This window comes from Salvelinus namaycush, chromosome 1, assembly GCF_016432855.1.
Source record: "Salvelinus namaycush isolate Seneca chromosome 1, SaNama_1.0, whole genome shotgun sequence".
Classification (NCBI taxonomy): domain Eukaryota; kingdom Metazoa; phylum Chordata; class Actinopteri; order Salmoniformes; family Salmonidae; genus Salvelinus; species Salvelinus namaycush.
Window position 1 is genome coordinate 20,904,271 of NC_052307.1, and position 16,910 is coordinate 20,921,180.

At 41.7% G+C, this 16,910-nt stretch overlaps 1 protein-coding gene across 1 annotated transcript; it reads right to left on the bottom strand.

Moving 5' to 3' along the window:
* Positions 1 to 519: 519 nt before the first annotated feature.
* LOC120062938 (RING finger protein 10-like) lies at positions 520 to 16,321 on the bottom strand. Its single transcript, XM_039013021.1, has 17 exons — positions 15,771 to 16,321; positions 5,850 to 6,034; positions 5,359 to 5,564; positions 5,182 to 5,272; positions 4,912 to 5,096; positions 4,647 to 4,783; positions 4,227 to 4,381; positions 3,965 to 4,093; positions 3,617 to 3,866; positions 3,366 to 3,499; positions 3,138 to 3,255; positions 2,940 to 3,041; positions 2,697 to 2,834; positions 2,453 to 2,544; positions 2,222 to 2,279; positions 1,889 to 2,032; positions 520 to 1,799 (listed from the first exon to the last, which is right to left on the bottom strand). Exons 1-17 carry the CDS (start codon positions 15,865 to 15,867, stop codon positions 1,723 to 1,725), a joined length of 2,298 nt encoding a protein of 765 aa, XP_038868949.1. The 5' UTR covers positions 15,868 to 16,321; the 3' UTR covers positions 520 to 1,722.
* Positions 16,322 to 16,910: the final 589 nt, after the last annotated feature.

Genomic DNA, 16,910 nt, shown 5'->3' on the forward strand with positions numbered 1-16,910 from the left:
AGCTGCGATTCAACCAACAATTGTCTTTTGACATTGTGCTGGGACTCTCCCAGCACCAAATGTCAAGACGATTATTGGTTGAATCGCAGCTATTCTGAGACATGAGCTTTCAATAGATACATTTGAAACTGGCTAAACAAGTTGAGTTGATAGCCATCTAACTAGTTGACTTACTTTTCTCTCCTCACACCCTTGCCACCAGGCTCACTCCAACTTGGTAGTAGAGGTGAGGGATTTGTTTTGATACTGTAGTTGGCTGGCTGCCTGCTAGCTACAAGTTGGTAGGTACAGTATGGTGTCCCACCATGTGGACAGTTTCCATTACTACACCGACATGGTCTGCGACAGGTGAGATGTAAAGGCATCTCCTTCGATATATGGGTAGGTTCTGATTAGGGACATTCTTTCAACTCCGATACATTTTTCAAAAATCAACCCATTCCTCCTAGTTACCTAGTACAATGGCGCATCAATACCATATCATTGTTGCTGCAATACCAAAAATATCCAGACAATTAGTTTGCTTGTGCATAACCCTTTATTCATTCCAATGTCAGGCCAGTTAATGTAAGCCTATTTCATGTTTACTCATGTTTCCCCCCAAATAATCAAAAGGTAAATAAAATAACGTTCAAACAAAGTGTCTTTAAATCCCACCTTTTCACTCATCATATAGCAAGCAATCAAAAGTATGCAAATCTCTAGCTTCACACAAAATATATTTGCAATACTGAATTGAAACAAGGGGATAAAATGACAATGTTACAAATTGGACCGCACACTAGTTCTTCAAAGTAAAATGAGGAAAAGGACAGCTAAATGCTTGTGGTAAAAGGGAAAAACTGAACAAAGAAGAAAATTCATATGCATGGTCTAATAAATCAAACAAAGTCTACAGTGCATTTCTCAGCCACCAACACACAACAGGTTTTCAAGCCTCTTTAATACAAGCTACACTGTATTCCTTGCATTTCCTCCAGACCGTTAAGAGAATCAGACTCATGAATGGAGGTTCTGCAATGTTCAGGCCATCTCAGCATGAAGCTCAAATAACTTTCATTGGAAGGGTTTTTGTTAGTTTAGTATAAAAATAAAGTGGCACACTAATTATGCTCCCAACCAATGTTTCAGCAATGCTGGTTACTATACCCATTAAAATGTTTGGAAACAGTGTGCTTCTATTTTTTTAGTTTACGCTCAGTCTGCACCACTAAAAATGTCAGCTTCTGCCTTTTACCAGTTAGTTAATTAGACATTTGTTTGAAGACCAAATTCAGGGCTGACAGTGTTCGGACTCAGGATTGAAAATCTGAAGGGTTCATTGGGTGTAACGAACCTACAGATGGCTGACTGCTACCCCAAATATAAAATGCATCCCTTAAACTTATTCCATTCTAAATCAACCCTAAGTAGGTCCTACTATGGTAAACTGATCAGTCTAACCCCAAAGTATGTCTGACAAAATCTTTGTTATGGAACAAATCTTTGCACGCTCGCATTATTGTAGAATGCATAATAAACGAATTGCATGGTGTTCCAGTGAAGAAAGTGAGTGGGACTGTGGTGGAGGTATTACTTACTTTGGCTACATACTAAACATTTTTTCTCCATTGCTTATAATTCTAAAATAGAGCTGCAATGAAAAATGACAAGAGTGATAGCAGGAGATGGATCAAATAAAAAGTGTGAGGGTAAAGGGAGAAGTTTCAACTTCAGTGTAGTCTACTTTGTGTGAACCATGGAGGTGCTGAATAGAAGCTTCTGTTTCTGTTTCTTCTTCCTTTTCCCTCCCTTTTCCTCTGAAAGAGAGTGAGGAATGAGATGAGTATGCAGTCTAACGCCATAAATAAGTCATCACTCACAAGCAAAGACACTGTGAAAGACTGACCAGGGATGACCAACGGCTGGGTTGGAGCAGTTGGACCTTGGTGCTGCAGGAGTGCCTCCTCGAAGGCCTGGCTGAAAGAGTTCTGGAAGCTGGGAACTGGGACCCGGTTACTCTCTCCATCACTCTCTCCATCGCTATCTGCCACTGGAGGAGCCAGCAGCATGTATGAGGGAGCAGCACAGAAAAAGAGGAGTCAAACATGGTCCAACACTGCCCATTATTGACACTTCGCTGTCCAATATAGGTTTCAGCTGACAATACTTGTCTGGCCAACTGATTTGAGCAAGCACTAACAGACACAGGAGAAATGGAAGGTTTTAGATGTGTAGTCACCTTTCTTTGAGGTGGTCCATTGCCCAGCATCTGCCCTGGCTTTCCCATCTCTCAGCATCTATACAGGGGAGAATAAGGGATGATGAGCAAGAAAGTTATACAAATTGTCTATTACTGGTCTACATAGTCAATATCCAAAGGCCGTGATAGGTCCTGACATCCAAGGTAATCAGTCCGTAATGAAAATAATACATGTAGGAGTGAGTAAATTAATGAGTTAGGCCAACAGACCTGAGCGAACGACATGCAGTTAGAGTCATCCTCCACACTGCCCACGCTGGGCACAGGGCTGTGTCCACTCAGACTGGGGAACATCAGCCCATCTGCAACAACAGGGAAATGGTGTTTTCAGTTCACAAGGCTCACACATCCAAGGCACTGTTTGTAATGCGCTATATTTTGTCCAAAATATGAATTCCATGTCACAAAATCGCTTGAGTTGCTAAGACGGGAGAGTTGAAAGAGCTGGTCTCACCAGAGACAGGGCTGCTGCTGAGGAATGAGGGAGGGGCTAACAGAAAGTCAGGGTACACAGGTGGACTGCCATTGTGAAGTGGTGATCCAAATGCCGGGAACTGCTGAAAATTCTCCAGCCCAATATGCACCTCTGGATCTGAGAGAGAGCGAGAAGACCGTAAATTTAAGATACCCCATCTGACCACAGGTTTTTAGTTACACATTTTACATTGAGAAACAACCTGAAGTAAAATGTACTCACATTTCCCCTGCTTCTTGTTCTCCTCCATCTCAATACGCCTCTCCCTACGCTTCTCATCCCTTGCTTTCTTTTGTCTAAGACGCTTTCTTTTCTCCAAGTCATCTGAGTCACATAAGAGTGACGGAGAAAGAAGATTTGGATATGAGGAGTAGTACTGTAACAACCCATGAATAGACTGTGTGTGTTAGGATATCTAACCTGCAAAGCTGTCCAGGGTCTCTTTGGACAGGGTGGGGGGGTGCAGGGCCAGCTCACAGATGCTGAACTCACAGGTGAGCGGCAGGTGAGCCAGGTAGCGGTGTCGACGGCGAATCTCCTTTAGCCAAGAGAATGAAAAAATTGAAATGAGCCAGAAGAAAAAAAAAGTATTGGTACATTTCATGAATAAACATACTTAAGTAGTATGTTACAGATCTAATCACTTACCTCTGTGATAGTCTGCCCCTCAATCTCCACCACAGTGGCAGTGATGGTGTGAGGGCTGGCCTCCAGGCTGCCGTACTCCCGCAGCAGACAGCGCACGTTCACTGGGTGCAAAAACATCTGCTGGCAGTCCTCCGCTGAAGGGAGAACGAAAGGAGTAAGTACAGAGACTGGACTTTTGATGACAATATAGATGACAAGGTAGGCATTGAGTGGAGAGACTGATGAAGACATTTTGCTAAAGGGTATCCTACCTTGGTAGAAGTAATAGGAGGGGCCATGCTCTGAGGTTTGGGGGCGCATTGTTTCAGCCTGGCTGGGAGAGTTCTCCTCAGCAGGCTGGGGCTCTGGAGCTGCATCCCCAGAGGCCTCAGTGGACTCCTCCAGCACTCTCTCCAGGAGCCCTTCCGGGAGCTCTGGTTCCTCACCAGGCGCATCCTCTGGGTCCTCCTCTGGAACCTCTGCTACCTCATCATCAAATGCAGAGGAGTATTGCAGCACCGGCTGGAAAGAGTAAAACACGGATAATCTCTCAGACCCAATAACACGGGTGAATTTGGAGAGTAATGTTACATAAAGGTGTTTTAAATGGCAACACTTACCTTGGTACTGCTGAAGATTGTCACTACTTCCTCCTCAGGGGAGGGGGGGTCTGCCAGAGTGAGACTTGACAGTTCTAAGTTGTCCTTAGTACATGCCTTTTGGTGCTTCAGCAGAGCCTCCTCTCGCTCCTGGACCACAGCAGAGGAAAGAAGGGGACAGTTCATGCTACCTAGGCCTATATTACTTGAACCAAGTTTGGGTAACAATGCAGTAGACACTACCTGTGTTTTAAATTACAAGCTAGTAGTTTGTCAGTGTTACCTGGAGACTGCACAGGGCGCTCTGGATGAAGCAGGCTGTGGCATCCTCCTCCTGGGTGAGCTGAGCCTGCAAAACAAACCTCTCCTCAGCCACCAGGCCCAGTACCTGCTCTTGAGAGGCAAGCAGCAGCTTGGAGTACGGGCTCAGATGCACATCTACAACACAGGGGTACAACAACTCACATACAGCATACCACAGACACAGTTATATGGTAAACATTTGGTCATCATCCAACCTTGCCTTCTTTGCACTAACACCTGTCTTTTCTTACTAGCACTGACTTTGCTGATGGCTACCTTACTGAGGAAAAATGTACTCACTATGACTGATGTGGTTGTCTCACCTAACTACCTTAAGATGGATGCACTAACCATAAGTCACTGGATATTCAGACCGTCTGCTAAAATGAAAATCTCTCACCTCCAAAGCAAATAGGCTCCTCCACCTTCACCCACTGCGAGGTGGGCATGGCCACCAGAGCCCCCTTCTCCCTTCGCATTAGGCGCATGGTGATGAGATCACCAACTGTATACTGCCTGGTCTCCATCGCAACCACACTGCAGTGAGATACGAGGGGATAGAAGAGCATGTTACTAACCATTTTCAACCATAATATTTTATTTCCCTAAGGTGGCGATACAGAATTTTCTAATAAGGCTGTTTAACATCGCTCTCTCTCTCTAACCTTTTGAGGTCGTCAGAGTGTACAGACTCATAACAGATGGGGCACTTTGACCAGCTCTTGTCACTGAGAGACAGGTAGTGCAGCATGCATGGCCAGCAGAAGATGTGGCCACAGCGGGTGATATGGGCCGCTACAGGGGGGTAGAGGCAGATGGGGCAGGAGGGAACCTCATGACTGTAGATGCGCTGGAGGGGGGAAATAATATTTGCATTAAAAGTCTAATTAGACGTGGCGATTTCAAGCCAAAGAGGTCTGGTGTACGGAACTTACCACTTGCTGCACACAGTCCCAGTTCACAAGAGTGTCTGGGTCAGTGAAGTGAGCCTTGTAGTCCTGGTCATCAGTCACCACAAACTGGCAGCTAAGGCACAAAAAAACACCAATTAGTTAATAAATAGCAACCTAACAATTCATACTGTACAAAGTAGACTGAATTGGTAAGCTCACTTGGCCTGGAGGAAAAGCTCCTTGTTGAAGGGCTTATGCTTGTGGCCCCACTTGTTGTGGCGGCCCCAGCAGGAGTGTTTCTCTCCTCCTAGGCCACCATGGCCCCCACGAGGCTCAAACGTGAAGTTGAGCAAGTGGTTCAAACTGATCTTTTTGGGTCCAGCAAACTGAGCCGGGCTGAACTCGGCCCGGCGGCACTCTGCTACCTGGGGGAAGGGAGAAGAAAATTAGAGCCCAACTTTTTGACAGGTAGGAATAATAATATTCCAGTTAGATGTCCTACTGTATGTGGGTTGATGCTGCCTTGTTTCTACCGTTCAGTGACTCATAATTCTACCATTCATTTGTCAATAAGTGCAATTATATTGATATTAATTCAATGTGGGAATATACAAATATAGGACCCAACTAAGCTCTCTTTTTAATAGACTTATGATGTTATTCCATATCCAAAAAAGGATAAATAAATGTCAAGTCTTGTGAACGCTCACCTCTTCACGTCTTCCTCCACCTGTAATGCCATACTGCCGGGCTTCACCTCTCTGGGTGGGCCTCTTGTCAAAATTCTTGCTTTTCTGTGAATTGGTGCGATGAGGGCCAGGGAAACTGTCACTCTTGGGAAGGGAGGGCTCTCGCTTGCGGCTGTAGCGCTTAGAGCTTCCATTATTCTTACCATCTGGGGAGAATGAAAGGGGAAAATATGGAGAGTTATCATTCTAGCACAATTCCAGTGTTTCCCCTAGGACTTATTTCAGCAGTGGTACAGTTTGTGTGTTTTAAAGCCAATTTCCTGCAATAGTGGTGAGGAAGAGCTCTGCGGACCCTTCGTGTCCGGAAGTAATTTAGCCTTTCATTGTAGTCATTGCACTCTGTAGAGTTGCTATTTTCTCAAGTTTTCTTGGGTCAATTTACACCTGACATTTCTCGATTACTCATTATATGAATAAAGTCTGGGGCCTCCCGAGTGGTGCAGTGGTCTAAGGCAGTGCTAGCTGTGCCACTAGAGACCCTTGTTTGAGTCTTGGCTCTTTCGCAGCCGGCCGCAACCGGGAGACCCATGGGGTGGCGCACAATTGGCCCAACGTTGTGCAGGTTAGGGGAGGGTTTGGCCGGCAGTGATGTCCTTGTTCCATTGCGCTCTAGCGACTCCTGTGGCGGGCCAGGCGCATGCACGCTGACACGGTCGCCAGGTGTACGGCGTTTCCTCCGACACATTGGTGCGGCTGTCTTCCGGGTTAAGCGGACATTGTGTCAAGAAGCAGCGCGGCTTGGTTGGGTCGTGTTTGAGGTCGCATCGCTCTCGACCTTCACCTCTCCCGAGTCTGTACAGGAGTTGCAGTGATGAGACAAGACTGACTACCAATTGCATACCACGAAATTGGGGAGAAAAAAAGGGGTAAAAAATAGTAATATATAAAAAATTATTAATAAAGTCCGATTTAACTCAACAAATACGATAGTCAGTTTAAAAAAGTTAAGGAAACATGACTGTACATATCTGTCTGTGTTAGCAAAATCCCTACATATCCCATCGAGCCATGCGGGGAGAGGCTGTCCGTTATCACAGTTCCAAGACCAGTCAGAAACGTCCAGCTAACCTTACGCCAAAGACGCCGATGGACCTCAAAACTTGACTTGGATCCACATCTTACAACAGTCGTGACTATTCAACAAAAATGATTTTCTTTCCAGCTAATTCCTTAGTTACATCATTGTATAACTAGCAAAGTAGTTTTGGCAATGAGGACAAAAACTAATTCAGGAGACAGATTGTAGTTTTTATGCCCTAATATCAGGAGCTGGCAGCGAAACGGTTGACTGAAACGAATCAAATGATGTCTATTTAAAAGAGGGTGAATCAATATACAATCCCGAAATCAGCTGTAACTGTCAATGGTAAAACAAATCTTAAAATGACGCTGAATCCAGAAAATGTATGGTGAAGTCGCTTCGGAACACTGTATACTCCTCCCTACTCTATTCTACACATTTTGCCATAGGGCCCGAGAGGAAATGTACAGGTTTAAAAAGCCAAATTCCTGAAATTCTACAAATTTTGCCATGGCTTATGACGTGTTTTTAATGCTATTTTAGTGACTCAAACGGGGACCTCATGCAATGCTTTTTAGTTCTCTCATCTAATACAAAAATATATTAGGTCCTTTATCATTGAGATATTTTATATCTGGTTTTAGTTGTTCAAGTTCACACTGAAAATGATTTATCACAAATTATTTTCAAAAAAAAAAGTGCCTGCCCGCAGCTGCTAAATTAATATAGATGGGTTGGCTGACAACGTCACAAAAACGTTGTGGGCGCTTCAATGGGGCAGAAGTCAACGTGTTGCTGTGATTCTGTATGGCCAGATTGCTAGCAAGAATATAAAGAACCCCTGCCACGTGGGGACTAGTAAGGTGGCTCGCTTCACCCTGTTCTTGATAAAATGTCTTGTTTTGAGGAGCACACTTTCGGTTTTGTTGTTAAACAACCAACCCATCTATATGGGAAACACTGCATTGAGGATTGGAAATTAACACCTGCGGGTAGATTTTTTTCATTGGTAACTAGAATGTACAGTGCATTCGGAAAGTATTTAGACCCCTTGACTTTTTCCACATTTTGTTACGTTACAGCCTTATTCTAAAATGGATTAAAAACAAAAAATCCTCAATCTACACACAATACCCAAAATGACAAAGCAAAAATAGGTTTAGATGTTTATGTAAATGTATTAAACAGAAATACCTTATTTACATAAGTATTCAGACCCTTTGCTATGAGACTTGAAATTGAGTTTCCATTTATCATCCTTGAGATGTTTCTACAACTTGATTGGAGTCCACCTGTGGTAAATGCAATTGATTGGACATGATTTGGAAAGGCACACACCGGTCTATATAGAAAGGTCCCACAGTTGACAGTGCATGTCAGAGCAAAAACAAAGCAATGAGGTCGAAGGAATTGTCCGTAGAGCTCAGAGACAGGATTGTGTCGAGGCACAGATCTAGAGTAGGGTACCAAAACATTTATGCAGCATTGAATTTCCAAGAACACAGTGGCCTCCATCATTCTTAAATGGAAGAAGTTTGGAACCACCAAGACTCTTCCTAGAGCCCGGCCAAACTGAGCAATCTGGGGAGAAGGGCCTTGGTCAGGGAGGTGACCAAGAACCCGATGTTCACTCTGACAGAGCTCCAGAGTTCCTCTGTGGAGTTGGGAGAACCTTCCAGAAGGACAACCATCTCTGCAACACCACCAATCAGGGCTTTATTTTAGAGTGGCCAGACGGAAGCCAGTGCTCAGTAAAAGGCACATGACAACACACTTGGACTTTGCCAAATGGCACCTAAAGACTCTCAGACCATGAGAAACAAGATTGAACTCTTTGGCCTCAATGCAAGCGTCACATCTGGAGGAAACCTGGCACCATCCCTACGGCGAAGCATGGTGGTGGCAGCATCATGCTGTGGGGATATTTTTCAGTGACAGGAACTGGGAGACTAGTCAGGATCAAGGGAAAGATGAACCGAGCAAAGTACAGATAGATCCTTGATGACTCCTGTGGTTGGAGTCTACTCTTGCTCCCACTCCCAAAACACACTGAAAAAGATGCGCATACAGCACCTTGTTATTGCAGAGTCCTACTAGGAAGACTACATTTGCGTTCTAGAGAACTGATATGAGCATGATGCTGCCCATTTGCTCATCAACTTAGGACTATAAAAAAGGCCTATTTTGTTTGAATATAGAAGGTGCGGTGTAGGAACTAGTATATTTCAGTGATATTTCTGCTGTGTGCAGCCTTGACGGATCCCATGGAATGATGCGGCGCACTCTACGCTGATAAGCCTATTCTTTGCCATGTCATAGCCCTATTCAGACGGGTATTACTAGAGACGGTTTTGTATTTATTAACCAAGCACGTGCATTATGCCAGAGGACGATTCACACAGGATTCGTTTTTCCAAACTGAATTGTGATCCATTTTTTTTCTCTCCAATTGAATTGACTTATGATTGAAGCCTATTGTATAGGGTTTTATTGTAGGAGTGAAGACATTCCAATGTCATGTCTAGATGATAATAGGCAATACTGATTAGAGGTCGACCGATTATTAATTAGGGCCGATTTCAAGTTTTCATAACAATCGGTAATCTGCCTTTTTGGATGCCGATTATGGCCGATTACATTGCAATACACGAGGAGACTGCGTGGCAGGCTGAGTGCTGCATCAAAAGGACCTTGTGGCTGCAAGGAGCCATGGTAAGTTGCTAGCTAGCATTAAACTTATAAAAAACAATCAATCTTCACATAATCACTAGTTAACTACACATGGTTGATGATATTACTAGGTTAACTAGCTTGTTCTGCGTTGCATATAATCAATGCGGTGCCTGTTAATTTATCATCGAATCACAGTCTACTTTAACTTGATGATTTAACAAAAGCGCATTTGCAAAAAGAGCACAATTGTTGCAATAATATACCGAACCATAAACATCAAATGCCTTTCTTAAAATCAAGTATATATTTTTAAACCTGCATATGTAGTTAAAAGAAATTCATGTTTGCAGGCAATATTAAAAAGGGAAATTGTGTCACTTCTCTTGCGTTCTGTGCAAGCAGAGTAGGGTGTATATGCAGCAGTTTGGGCCGCCTGGCTCGTTACGAACTGTTGAAAGGCCATTTATTCCTAACAAAGACCGTAATTCATTTGCCAGAATTTTACATAATTATGACATAACATTGAAGGTTGTGCAATGTAACAGTAATATTTAGACCTATGGATGCCACCTCGTTCGATTAAAATACGGAACAGTTCCATATTTCACTGAAAGAATAAACGTTTTGTTTTTGAAATAAGAGTTTCTGGATTTGACCATATTAATGACCAAAGGCTCGTATTTCTGTATGTTTATTATATTAGAATTAAGTATATGATTTGATATAGCAGTTTGTATGAGCGGTGGTCTGCAGCAGCAGGCTCTAAGCATTCATTCAAACAGCAGCTCTTAGCAATGCTGGGATGCACAGCTCTGTTTATGACTTCTAGCCTATCAACTCCTGAGATTAGGCTGGCAATACTAAAGTGCCTATAAGAACATCCAATAGTCAAAAGGTATATGAAATACAAATGGTATAGAGAGAAAGTCCTATAATTCCTATAATAACTACAACCTAAAACTTCTTAACTGGGAATATTGAAGACTCATGTTAAAAGGAACCACCAGTTTTCATATGTTCTCATGTTCTGAGCAAGGAACTTAAACATTAGCTTTTTTTACATGGCACATATTGCACTTTTACTTTCTTATCCAACACCATTTTTGCATTATTTAAACCAAATTTAACATGTTTCATTATTTATTTGAGACTAAATTGATTTGTATTATATAATACAAATCAATATATTAAGTTCATTCAGTATTGTTGTAATTGTCATTTATTACAAATATATATTAAAAAATATATAAAATAAATAAATAATATAATAATAAAAAAATTAAAATAGGTCGATTAATCGTATCGGCTTTTTTTTGGTCCTCCAATAATCGGTATTGAAAAATAATAAATCGGTTGACCTCTAATACTGATAACTCGTGCTTGGGTGCCAAATGTGTAGGTGTCCCCATAATATTTGTGACCATAATCATTATTTTAGTGATCCATGGCCTCCTAAATTTAATGCCCCCTATCCTGCTGATTTGAGCTACTGAACCGTATTCATGCCGGTGGACCCTAAAGTGAATTTCCCACCTGACTGCATTATTTGCATTGCTTTATCTGCCTTTCGCACAATTTCCCTGAGGCACTCTGATGTAAAGTACAAAACATATCAATCTAAGGAAGGGGTGAAGATTATGAAGATCTTGCTGATATTATTACTGTTGTATGAAATACCTACAATGCCTTCAGAAAGTATTCAAACCCCTTGACTTAAACCACATTTTGTTATGTTACAGCCTGAATTCAAAATGTATTAAATAGATGTTCTCACCCATCTACACACAATACCCCATAATGACAAATTGAAAACGTTCTAAGAAATGTATGTAAATGAAATACATAAATATTTAATTTACATAAGTATTCACACCCCTGAGTCAATACATGTCAGAATCACCTTAGGCAGCGATATCAGCTGTGAGTCTTTCTGGATAAGTCTAAGAGCTTTGCACACCTGGATTGTACATTATTTGCCCTTTATTCTTTTCAATATTCTTCAAGCTCTGTCAAATTGGTTGTTGATCATTGCAAGACAAACATTTCAAGTCTTGCCAAAGATTTATGCAGATTTAAGTCAAAACTGTAACTCAGCCACTCAGGAACTTTCACTGTCTTCTTGGTAAGCAACTCCAGTGTAGATTTGGCCTTGTTTTTAAGGTTATTGTCCTGCTGAAAGGTGAATTTGTCTCCCAGTGTCTGGTGTAAAACAGACTGAACAAGGTTTTCCTCTGATATAGCCCGTGCTTAGCTCCATTCCGTTTCTTTTTTATCCTCCCCAGTCCTTAACGATTACAAGCATACCCATAACATGATCCAGCCACAACTATGGTTGAACATATGGAGAGTGGTACTTAGTAAATGTGTTGCATTTGCCCCAAACATAACACTTTGTATTCAGGACAAAAAGTTAATTGCTTTGCCAATATTTTTTTTGCATTATTGGTTAGTAGCTTTACATTTTTATAAATATATTTTTTAATTTGTAAAAAAAAAATTAAAACATAATTCCACTGACATTATGGGGTATTGTGTGTAGGCCAGTGACATTTTTTTTTTTTTTTACCCATTTCAAATTCATGTTGTAACCCAAAATGTGGAAAAAGTCAAGGGGTGAATACTTTCTGAAGGCAATGTATCTAAAAGACAACAATACTGAAAGGCCTATTGGTGAAAAGTAAACAAAATCCTGACAGCCATCTCATTTTCAAAAAATCCTAGCAAACTGTGCAAGCTGATATTTAGAACCCACATGACTAGCACTGGGTGGGCTGTATGGACTTATGCACAAGCCAGAGCAAGTCAACTCATAATTGCATACATTTAAAGTGATAGATCACTCTAAAATCTAAGTTGTCAGGAGTTGTTGGACATGTTGTGTAGCTCCTGTTAAAAACCTATGCCTCAATCCCAAATGAATGGCAAAGGGAGACGATCTACAATGCTAAAACTAGATGGTGTCCTCCGCTGTCTAGGGCCTTCATAACTCACTTTTACCCAATGCATAGACACTAACTACATTAGCGCCTAATAACAATAGTATCTGGTGGCCGGGAGTTTTGTTAAGCCCCGAAGCTCGTTCCGAAAGTTAAAACGCGTCACTTGCGGTACGGTTATGGAAACATAAGTAACTTATCTTTCATATCAGCGAAAAATAATATTCTAAAAAATGTAAAAGTTACTACACACCTTTATAGGGTTAGGATTCCCACTCGGCCATATTTCGATGCTACTGCTCTTGTTTACGGAAAACAGACAGACAGAGACATACCTGTGCCAATTAGCCATCTGCATGTCCGAAAACACCTGTGTGTAAATTGAAGATTGTCACACAAAAAAATACTGTTGGCTGCAACTGTTATAAAGTGTACATTAAGTGTATATTTCACATTTGTGAAATTATTTTGATGTGATATGAAAGTAGAGGGCTTTAGGTTTCTAGAACCTTAACGCAATTGAGAATCAATTGGAGTATTTAGCTGTTTTGGCTACCAGAACAATTCACCTCTAAACAGAACATGTAAGGTCCTTGGACTATAAGTTGTAATGTAAGGCTACTTTAGTCCATTATTGGGCTAGTTCACTTTTAACTCCACCAGCCTCTGGTGTTAAGTAAGCACTCAGTGTATGCATGAAACAGACCCTTTGAATAACTAGATTCTCAACTGAACAATAGTTAACCTGTGGTTAGATATCAGCATTATTTGTTGAATATACAGTACCAGTCAAAAGTTTGGACACACCTACTCTTTCAAGGGTTTCTTTATTTTTACTATTTTCTACATTGTAGAATAATAGCAAAGACATCAAAACTATGAAATAACACATATGGAATCATGTAGTAACCAAATAAAGTGTTAACCAAATAATAAATAATAAAGTGTTAACCAGTAGCCACCCTTTGCCTTGATGACAGATTTGCACACACTTGCCATTCTCTCAACCAGCTTCAAGAGTTGGTAACCTGGAATACTTTTCCTACAGTCTTGAAGTAGTTCCCACATATGCTGAGCACTTGTTGACTACTTTTCCTTCACTCTGCGGTCCAACTCATCCCAAACCATCTCAAATTGGGTTGAGGTCGGGTGATTGTGGAGGTCAGGTCATATGACGCAGCACTCCATCACACTCCTTCTTGGTCAAATAGACCTTACACAGCCTAGAGGTGTGTTTTGGGTCATTGTCGTGTTGAAAAACAAATGATAGGCCCACTAAGCGCAAAACCGGATGGGATGGCGTATCGCTGCAGAATGCTGTGGTAGCCATGCTGGTTAAGTACCTTAAATTCTAAATAAATCACTGACCGTGTCACAAACAAAGCACCCCGATACCATCACACATCCATGCTTCACAGTGGGAACCACACATCCAGAGATAATCCGTTCACCTACTCTGCGTCTCACAAAGACACAGTGGTTGGAACAATAACTCAAATTTGGACTCATCAGACCAAATTACAGATTTCCACTGGTCTAATGTCCAATGCTCGTGTTTCTTGGCCCAAGCAAGTCTCTTCTTATTATTTGTGTCCTTTAGTGGTTTCTTTGCAGCAATTCGACCATGAAGGTCTGATTCACGCAGTCTCCTCTGAACAGTTGATTTTTTATTGAACCTTTATTTATGATGTTGAGATGTGTCTGTTACTTGAACTCTGAGAAGCATTTATTTGGGCTGCAATCTGAGGTGCAGTTAATTGCCGATTACTGAGGCTGGTAACTCTAATGAACTTATCCTCTGCAGCAGAGGTAACTATGGGTCTTCCTTTCCTGTGGCGGTCCTCATGAGAGCCAGTTTCATCGTAGCGCTTGATGGTTTTTGCGACTGCATTTGAAGAAACTTTCAAAGTTCTTGAAATTTTCAGGATTGACTTAAAGTAATAATGGACTGTGGTTTCTCTTTGCTTATTTGAGCTGCTCTTGCTATAATATGGACTTGGTCTTTTACCAAATAGGGCCATCTTCTGTACACCAACCCTACCTTGTCACAACACAACTGATTGGCTCAAACGCATTAAGGAAAGAAATTCCACAAATTAACTTTGAACATGGCACACCTGTTAATTGAAATGCATTCCAGGTGACTACCTCGAAGCTGGTTGAGAATGCCAAGCTCGTGCAAAGCTGTCAAAGACAAAGGGTGGCTATTTGAATAATCTCATATTTTGATTTGTTTAACACTTTTTTGGTTACTAAATGATTCCATGTGTTATTTTATAGTTTTGATGTCTTCACTATCACTATTCTACAATGTAGAAAATAGTAAAAATAAAGAAACCATTGAATGAGTAGGTTTCCCCAAACTTTTGACTGGTACTGTATATGTGTAAAATTCTATGCAATGTGCAAATATCCTTAACTTAAGCATTGGAATCTTAGTGAATGTTTCAATGTTGTGTGTTCTCATAACTTCAATGTGGAGTGCCAGAGGGCGCTCTGGTCGTTGGTAAATTCAGAGATTTTCGCTCTCGGGGCACACACAAAACACTCTGACCGAGTAGGGTTGATCTGAGCGTTCTGACCTCACAACGACAGCCAAGCACCCAAGCTAGCTGGCTAACTTGCTAGCTACTAAATTGTGTCTCTATTTTAAGACCATTTTACTCAACCTGGCAGAGCTTGTTAGGCTGTTATGTTACCCAGAGCATTGGTGACTAACTGCAACTGGCAACAATTGAAATACGCTTTTTTGCAGACTTCTTTACCGACTCGTGCTCCCGAGTGGCACAGCGGTCTAAGGCACTGCATCACAGTGCTAGAGGCATCACTATAGAGCCAGGTTCAATCGCGGGCTGTATCACAACCGGTCGTGATCGGGAATCCCATAGGGCAGGCCACAATTTGCCCAGCGTCGTCCTGGTTTGGGTTTTTCTGGTGTAGGCAGTCATGTAAATAACAATTTGTTCTTAACTGACTTGCCTAGTTAAATAAATAAAAATACTGACACCGTCAACCGGTGTTGAGCGTTCGTAAATACCTCAGTTATTCTGAACTCTTGCACACTCAGAGCGAACGCACCCGTTCTGTCAAGGCACGTCATCTCCCATATCAAGTAAACAAACCATGCACTACAGCTAGGCCAGCTTTAAAGCTAGCTAACGATTTAGCAAGCTAAGAGAACGTTGGATGGGTAGTTAAACCAGTCAAGAAAAATTTACTAGGATTTGGTTCGAATTATTAATTAATGTTCACCTGTTTTCGGTTTAGATTCACCAGCTGTTGGGCCTGTAGAACTCGAACGGGGCGGAACCTTGTTGCTGTTGGCATTGCTGTTTGTATTCTTCTCCATAGTTGTCTCCTTTCTGTGAGAGGTATTTAGGCCGAGCTCCAGGGAGAGAGCGTCCGAGCGCTCTAGTATTAAATGGTGCAAAGGGAGAGGAGACCGGGTTGTTGCGACTGCGGGTCAGGCCCTGATTCATTTCTGTCAAACACAGAAACTCCATCACGGCGACATATTGACGACAAAACAAACAAGAGAAAAATAGAGACACAATTTAGGCGTCTCAGTAATGGAGGCTGTGTAGAAAGAGAAAACCAACGCTCACACCGCGGGGCCAAGACCCCGTAAAGTTCTGCTTTTTCGCGTTCTGGGAAACACTTGGCCCCAACCGTTCTCCAAGGTCTGTCCAAACGGACACTTGTGCAGTTTTACACCAAAAATATGATCGCATGGACGATCTCCTAATAATGGCAACAGGAACCGTAAAGACACAGATGAGATCGGCGTGTTTGTTCTTTTGTACGGGGAGGGATTATGGGAAATGTAGTAACAACCCAACATTTTTTAACTCATCGATAGCTAATGTTAATTATTAACATAGCAGATATGATAACTAACGTGGAAGACTGAAGCTGTGTTCGAATACTCATACTAACCGTACTATTTGTGACGTGAATTGAGTATATAGTGTGCTTATTGGTTATAGTATGGATATAGTTAGTATGCCAAAAGTTCCCGGATATCGTACTAAATTCGCCAAAATATGAAGTATACACGCAGAGGACACTATTTCCGTATGGTAGGGCCCATAGTGCAATTCTTCAGGAAATGTGCGTTTTCAGATTTGAAGAAAATGGCAGAAAACATGCAGCCGAAGTACGAGAGCGGATACAAATTCCTTGCTTTAACTAATTATGACAAATGTTTCAAAATAAGTTACCTCACACTTTATGTTGGCTGATAATTTGTTAGCTACGCTGTCCTTACGAACCACATAGCATATCATTACAGCAGTATGTACCGGAATGTTAGCTAGCTGCTTATACATCAAACTTGACAGTATATTAACAACAGGCTATCTAACTAATTACCCAACGTTTATTGACTTTATT